The sequence below is a fragment of the Olea europaea genome, unplaced genomic scaffold (assembly GCF_002742605.1).
Source record: "Olea europaea var. sylvestris unplaced genomic scaffold, O_europaea_v1 scaffold1721, whole genome shotgun sequence".
Taxonomy (NCBI): Eukaryota; Viridiplantae; Streptophyta; class Magnoliopsida; order Lamiales; family Oleaceae; genus Olea; species Olea europaea.
In genome coordinates this window covers 90,540-99,282 of record NW_019234909.1, presented here as the reverse complement: position 1 = coordinate 99,282, position 8,743 = coordinate 90,540, and the positions used below count along the sequence as shown (strand labels likewise).

The following is an 8,743-nucleotide window of genomic DNA, read 5'->3' as shown; positions in this document are numbered from 1 at the left end:
TTCATGTTTGCAAAAAACTTATCTAAATATGTTATTATTCATAAAGTTTGCAAGGAATTATTTGAATAATGCCAGGTTATACAATTAAAGGATTAGATAATCTGTTAGATAGATTAATGGAAAAAATAGAAAATATTTATTCTCAATTAGAGATTATGGATATATTATCAAAGGAATTTGATAATCTTAGTAAATTACATGACAATTATATTACAGATTATGCTAATTTATTAGATCAAAGGATGAAATTATATATTAAAATTCGAAATGAGAGAAATAGAGGAATTTAAAACTATCCCAATAAATTAAGGATATCTTGTGCAATATATGATAAATTATTTCATTAAGGGTATAATAGACATTTTATCAAAAATGAATAGTAGCAGGTCATTTATAATAATACCCCCTTGGAAAGCTATGCTTAACACGACCTGTCTATTTAGACACGTTGGTCTTTCTTTTGCATTTTGGTTTTATCTCCCTAAACAAGAGTTAGGGCCCGTTTGGTTGGGATTTCGAGAATTGATTTTCTGACCGTTAGAAGAAAAGTGGGGCCCACATGTGAGAGAAGAAATCAAAAATTACGGCTTGAATAGTAAAATAACGATCAAAAAATCAATTTTTTGGGGCAAAAAATCCGGCCTTAAAATCCAGACTTTTTATGTCTATATAACTTAATCTACTTTTACACTACAACCTGACTTATTTTTACACTTTCGCTCCACACCCGAGCAGGAGGGAGAAAAGGAATATATATTTTTTATTGCTGACTAATGAACAACAACATATAAAGGAACATTAAATTTTTGTCTATAATCTCATGTAGCACGAGGGTAATTCGGTAGCTGATATCCTATCATAATTGGGAGCGTCTTGTGATTCACAAATTTGGATGGACTCTATCACAATCCCATCATCAGTTAGAGGAGCTGTGCGTATGGATAAACTGGGCATCCCCAATTTTCTTGATTTTTCTCCTCGTAGTTTGATTTTAAATCTTCCAATATTATTTTAGATTACAAGGAGTTTGATTTGTTATGATCTTGATGGTGAAATTTATCTTATGTATGGTATTCCTTCGCCACAAGTAAGAATTTATTAATAAAAGTTTTGATTATTTCAAAAGAAAAAAAAAACATATGAAGATATCCTATTGAAATCAACATAATATTACTTTAAAAAGTGACCTAACACCTCCATATGCTATTATTGCACCTTAATGAACTTTTAAGGGTATTTAAAGATATTAATGATGAGGCATAACTTAGAATTCAAGCAAAATATAAAGTTGGACGTCAATTGAAAATGTTTTATAAACACTCAAAAGGGAATGATTCCTTAAGCGACATGAAATCAAATCTTGAAAAAGTATCTAATAAAATATTATTACTGTCCAGTTGAAAAACTAATTTTGTGGGTCAACGAAACTTAAACTATAGCTTTTCTTATGCTAAAATGTCATTTACATCAACAACTAACAATTTCATTGCTCCATAATAGTATTTGGATCTCTCAAATCAATGAAAATAGAATATTTATTAATTATTTATAGAGAAAAATATAATTTCGCAAGAATAAATCGAAACAAGTTAACGGATTGATTTAACGTTGAATAACGTGAATACGACCATAAATATTTTTTTTATTATACTGTACAAGTTAGTATCCGAACAAATGCCCTAAGATTAGCTTATCTTGACAAGGCACAAATTTACAAAGATGGGGAGAGAGTGAGTGAAAAGATTTGTGGCTCCATAATTGCATCAAATATGCAATTATTTCTTCAATCCAAGCCAATGGTTAATTGGCTCCAGCTGTTTCTGAGACAGACAGTTTTAATCCACTGTTTAAGGTTGGAATATAACTTTAGATTAAGAAAAGCAAGGGAGCATAGGACAAAGGCGGAGCATGTGCAAAACCTCCAACTTTAGCCCACTACTCATAAGAACAAAGATCACATCACATGCCTTTCATGGGTGGCTGAGTTTGTAGAGTAAATGAGCGTGAAGGTCTTTGATCACGAGTTTGATTTTTCCTACCAATACTTTCTTGGTCGAGTATGTTGCACTGAACTTGCCGAGTTCGATTTATCTGGTTGGTGTGATTTGCAGACTATTGCGTCAACTCGAGAATTTACTCAGTGTGTACCCGAAAAGTAGTGACTGTGAATTTCCAATCATCAAAAAATAAAAGGTAATTAGCACAAAACATCCCTACCTTTCGATGTTTTTGTGGAAAACGTCCCTACCTTTCATTTTTTTGACGGATTACACCCTTACCTTTACCTTTTTTTGCGCAAAACGTCCTTCTGTCAACTCTCCGTTAAAATGCTCCGTTAAATCAAAAAGGTAATTAGCACAAAAGGTCCCTACCTTTCAAAGTTATTGTGCAAAACGTCCATATCCCTACCTTTCAAAGTTATTGTGCAAAACGTCCATACCTTTTATTTTTTTAGCATAATTAGCAGAAAAAGTCCCTACCTTTCAATATTATTGTGTAAAACGTCCATACCTTTCATTTTTAGCATTTTTACCCCTTCATTTCACATTTCATTGCGCAAAAGGTCATTTTCATCCATTTTTTAATAAAATCACGATTTTACCCTCCTATTGAAATAAAACAAAAAGAAAAGAAAAAAAATAAATAATTAATTGCAATCATAGTTCTAAATCTTTCAAAACATTACAGATAAATCCTAAATTCTCCACTACCGCCACTTTCACAACCCCATCAAGCCACCACCTATAGATCCATATAGCACCACTTTTCGACCACAACACCTATCAGACTCCACCACCACCAGTGTCGCCTCACTCTCCCCAATATCCTCCTCCATAGTATTGGTCACCAATCTGTCCGAAACAACCACATTTACGGTGGTTGAGTCCGATGGGCATGGTGGCCGAAAGGTGGTATTATGTGGATTTATAGTTGATAGCTTGATAGGTTATGAAAATAGTGGTGGTTGAGAATTTATGATTTATCTGTAATGTTTTGAAAGATTTAGAACTATGATTGCAATTAATTAATTATTTTTTTCTTTTCTTTTTGTTTTATTTCAATAGGAGGGTAAAATCGTCATTTTATTGAAAAAATGGATGAAAATGACTTTTTGCGCAATGAAAGGTGAATGGTAGGGGTAAAAATGCTAAAAATGAAAGGTATGGACGTTTTGCACAATAATATTGAAAGGTAGGGACTTTTTCTGCTAATTATGCTAAAAAATAAAAGGTAGGGACGTTTTGCACAATAACTTTGAAAGGTAGGGACCTTTTGTGCTAATTACCTTTTTGATTTAACGGAACATTTTAACGGAGAGTTGACAGAAGGACGTTTTGCGCAAAAAAAAAGGTAAAGGTAAGGGTGTAATCCACCAAAAAATGAAAGGTAGGGACGTTTTCCACAAAAAACATCGGAAGATAGGGATGTTTTGTGCTAATTACCCAAAAATAAAAAATAAAAAAAAAGATCACATCACATAGTATAACCATAATATAATATATAGACACATACTCTTTTCCTCTTTCCCAAGAGGATTTTGTTTTTCTATATAAATTTGAGTTTTTATATAAAATTTTTAAATGTATTAGACAATATAATATATCAACGATAATAATTAAGAAAGAGAAAGGGCTCTATATGCCTTTTGAAAGATGTTTGCTTTGTTTTTGTAGATCTTAAATTCGACACCGTTGTTGTGAAGATGATAAGATTTTAGTGAAGACAAAAATATTGAATCCTAAATTCAGCGCCCAATTATAAAATGGAAAATTTACAAAATACACCGTATATTTAAGGTGTATTTACAATTTGCATACCATATTTTATAATTTACAATTTACATATTGTATTTCACTTATTGGTAACAGAGAACATATTTTGCAGAAAAAATAAAAAAATTTATAAATTTGTTACTATAAATAGTTTTAAAGACCAATATACCTCTAATTAAAAATAACAAATCAAACCTTATATTTTACATTATAATAATTTACAATTTACATTATCATTTATTATTTTTCGACACTGTAATTTCTATTACGTTTTTATCTAAGAACTTCTCTCTCTCGTTTTATCTTTCACATGAATTAATTTTCTTTTAATTCAAGTCTTTTCAGCATACTATTCACTGGTCATTTTTTATTTTATTTTTTTTCATTTATCGAACAAAACTGTATATTTTTATCGGGAATACTTATAATTGTCTTTTGTTAGTTAAACCTTCTTGTAAAAAAGAAAAGGAACATCAAAGATAAAAATAAGAAAATAATGTATGAATTCTTGAAATTTTGTTAAATTGTACAATTGTTTACTTTAAAACCTCAACTTAATATGAATAGGAAAATAATTTTCAACGGCAAAATAATTAATAATATTATTTTACTTGATCTTCTGAAAATTTTTAATCATTGAACATAATTAATTTATTAAATGATGTAAACAAATAATTTCATTTGTCCATTTAATAATGTAGAAGAAAATTTATATATATATATATATATATTATTTTTTTTTTGAAAACATTATTTTATTAAATCTATTTTCTATTTTTTCAGGTTGTGGTTCAAAGAAAATGAAGATGTCAAATTTGGTAAACATCATGGTAGAAAAACCATCTTTTAAAGAAAGAATTATAAATTACTTAAACAAACAATATTTAAAATGATATATATAACTTAATATAAAGGATGTGGTTTGGAATTTTTAATTAAGGATATTTTGGTCTGTTCAGATACTCATAATGTCAAATTTGTAAATATTTCTAACTCTTCAAGCAAATTTTTTTCCCCCCAATAGTAAAATACAGCAGTTAACATATAAATTTATAAATCGGGTAGACAAAGTATGAATACATCATAAATATATGGTGTATTTTGTAAATTTTCTTATAAAAATTATTTGTTTCGAGAAAGAAAAAAAAATGAACTTGACCTATACGTGACTACTGTTAATTTTTTAAACGAATTGATTCGATATTATGGGCTATATATTGTTTTGGATACAACATTCGAATTAGGTCAAAAGGAATATATCAAAGTCCTTTTCTTTTTCTAAATCTTGGTTAGTTTAGGTGTTAACAGCTCACCACAAGTCAAAGACTATTCTTGAACACACATCGCCTAGTAGAAGCTATGGACTTTTTTGCCCTCCGAAGTATAGTCTAGTGATGCAAAGGATAGGAGTGACGTTATCTCACGCCTTGCTGGCAGTCGCAGTGTGGGGATTCGATTCCTGAAATATGGAATTGGACTCCTTATAGGCGCAGTATACATGCAGCTCTTGTTTCCTGGCCTGCTGTGGCACATCCAGCGATTTACCTCCCTCACAAAAATCTAGGGGCCGAGCGATGGGGGCCCTCAAGGTTGGGGTTCAACCTTTTTTTTTTAATGGACTTTTTTACCCAAAAAACATTAAGAACTCGTTTGATTCTCCTTAAATTGAAAAAATATTTTAAAATAGCAGATTGATGGAGAATGTGTGGTCAGAAAATTTTTAAAATTTTTGAATTTATATATAATGTTATTTTATTGAAAAATATTTTGTTAAAAGAAAAGAGAAAAAAATGTATTTTAAGAAAAATGAGAATCAAACAAGGCATATCTCTTTGTTATTTGCAAATATACAAAGATAATTAATTGTAGAAAAAAAAAAATAATGGCTCATTGCCACCTCACACTAGTTACATGATGTTTCATAATTTTTCAATATATAGTTATACAATCAAATTTTTAGTGAAGCAAACGTTAATATTTTATTACATTGCACCTACTCTTCACATGTCTAATTTTATTAATGGTAATTCCATTGGAGCTTTGATGTGACACTATTGTCCTAACTATTTTTTCTATCATAAAGTTTTTATTTTTAAGAAAAATAAAATTAAACGTTCAAGTGTATTATAATATGGAAATGGAAAATACAAAATTTTGAAAAGGGAATAAGCCTGATATCTCAATGAAGCGAGAAACCATAGATTTGACTCCTCTCAAAGATAGAGGGTACAAAAGAGCTAAAAGATGAAAAATAAAAAATAATATGCGTGTCTTCATTTCAATTCGAACTTTTATGCGTCTCATAATATACTATAAATGCCCTTGTCTGAATTGAAGGGAGAACATCCACAATGATTTCAACTCAAAAATCCCCAAACTCAAATATCTACTCATAAAATTTTGACAAATTTGATCCTCCTTTGGGGCTTTCACAGTGCCACTAGATGTCGACTTATTAATCACTCTTACACTACATAGGATTCAAAAATTCACACAAAAATAAAAATTAAAAAAAAAAAGAAAAAGAAAGAAAGAAAGAAAGAAGAAAAAAATGAAATTCAAACTCATTAAAATAATGTAGATTCATTAATGACACTTTAAATAGGCAGATCTGCAAAAAGAAGATGGAACCTTACAAAAATAAGCTACGTCACTCCCATAATCCACAAGCAACGCCCATCTTTATTGCTTTGTCCATTTCTTCCAACCGTTTACCATTATCATTTTCTGGCATAAAAAACCTCAGTTTTCTTGAAGAATTTCGTGTTGCATAGGGCTTAATTTTTCTGTTTCAATGTTTTTAAGGTCTCTGTGACACAAAATACAATGAAACCATTAAATACCAATGTTTATAGCCATACATTTTCATCAATTTTTGTAAAATTTGCAGTATGTTTTCTTCTCTTGGGCCTTGCCTATCGTTTGTTTTCCTCAAGTGTCTTACAGTTTTCTCCTGTTGTGGTTCCTACTGATTTAGCTTTTGATGAGGATAAGGAAGCATTGCCACCCAACCTACCAGTTTCATCAAGTGACCTTTCGGTGAACCATACACCAAAAACTGGTAACTGAATCTGAAAGTGTGAATTTTGATTTTTCCGTATAAAATTTAATTGTTTTATGTGTGTAGTAGTGTGTGTTTTTTTCTTTTTTGATGCAGGCAGCTATGAATACTCTTCAGTATTTTTAGATTTGATTCTGTCTTGAGAAATTTCCCAATTTATGATTACAAATTTAATGTTTATGCATTCAATTAAGGGAACAAAAGTGTTTAATCTTGTTCAGTGATTAGCTTAAAGGGGTTACATTTTATTTTAGCTTGTTCAATTGGTGGGCTGGAGTGGTATTCTCAGTTCTTAACGATAAAGATTGGCTAACAAAGGATTCATGTAGCTCGACAACGAATTAATGTGCCTTTTGATGTTGTAATGGAGCCATTCCATTTTTAGTGGCACTAAAATCTGTCATTTTTACTGCCTTGTTTCCCGACTTATACGGGTTTGCTTTGCATTTTGTGTTGCAGAAAAATGCAATGTATTTGTGGGAAATTGGGTTCAAGATCTCACTGGTCCGTTTTACACAAACGCTACTTGCTCTTCGATTGAAGGTCATCAAAATTGTATGAGGAATGGACGGCCGGATACAGATTATGTTTATTGGAGGTGGAAGCCGAGAGACTGTAATTTACCCAAATTTGATGCAAAGAGGTTCTTGAATATGATGAGAGGCAAATCGTTGGCATTTATTGGTGATTCCATTATGCGTAATCATGTGCAATCGCTGCTCTGTATGCTCTCGCAGGTACAAATTCAGTGCATATTTCATAATCATATCCTACTTGGTTCTGCTGATGAACTGCTTACCATCATGCAATGTATAGACTAATTGATATTAACGTCTTAACTACTCAAAGATGGAGTAATTTGTTCAACAATTTCTATCAAATTAAGCTGTCCTTTAGCTTATTTTCATTATTTGATGAACAGGAGGTGGTCTGAGGGTCCGGTATGTCTGTCTGTCTTTTCTTTAAGTGGGAATAGTAAAACTATTATATCAATAAAACAACAATAACAAAATCTTGTCCTGAATAGGTTTGGGATTGGGTATGTGACCCTTTTCCGTTGCTCATTCCGTAACATTATTAAGGTCTTCTCGGTGATGTGAAGGAGGTTTCTTTTGATGGTAGCACTTTGTACGTCTTCTCGGTGATGTGGAGGAGGTTTCTTTTGATGGTAGCACTTTGTACGTCTTCTCGGTGATGTGGAGGAGGTTTCTTTTGATGGTAGCACTTTGTACGTCTTCTCGGTGATGTGGAGGAGGTTTCTTTTGATGGTAGCACTTTGTACGTCTTCTCGGTGATGTGGAGGAGGTTTCTTTTGATGGTAGCACTTTGTACGTCTTCTCGGTGATGTGGAGGAGGTTTCTTTTGATGGTAGCACTTTGTACGTCTTCTCGGTGATGTGGAGGAGGTTTCTTTTGATGGTAGCACTTTGTACGTCTTCTCGGTGATGTGGAGGAGGTTTCTTTTGATGGTAGCACTGTTAGAAAAATAATTAGTTGCAGCAGTGATCCGAACAATATAATTCAGAAATATAAAACTTATCGTCCGATCGAGTTTCGTGACAACACGATGTCCTAAAGTGAAATTGCCCGTCAATAATTGCTGTGACCTCCGTGGACAATCACTCCCAGGATACAACGATCGTAAACCACTTATGCAGCAATCACGAATGGTTTTTCTAGAACTCTCAATTGTACTCCAGAATAGGTATAAAAACCCGAATATAAGAAATTCACAATATGAAAAGAGTGATTGATTCTATTTTCTATTTGTGTGTCTTTTCCCAAAGCAAGATATGGGTTTATATAGGTAAGATGGTAGTAACAGTTTTCACCATGTTAATGCAGAATTTTAATGACTGAGTAGTGGGTTGTTACAAAAACAAACAGTCATAAAATACTGGCTAGTTTTA

At 31.7% G+C, this 8,743-nt stretch overlaps 1 protein-coding gene across 1 annotated transcript in view; it reads left to right on the top strand.

Moving 5' to 3' along the window:
* The first annotated feature begins 6,377 nt into the window (after positions 1–6,377).
* The window catches only part of LOC111377781 (protein trichome birefringence-like 25), a 4,570-nt gene continuing 2,204 nt past the window's right edge, over positions 6,378–8,743 (top strand). The window contains exons 1-2 of the mRNA XM_023000907.1: positions 6,378–6,834; positions 7,294–7,571. Of these exons, the coding sequence (XP_022856675.1) occupies positions 6,600–6,834; positions 7,294–7,571 (513 nt within the window). The 5' untranslated portion in view covers positions 6,378–6,599. The remainder of the gene's footprint in view (positions 6,835–7,293; positions 7,572–8,743) is intronic.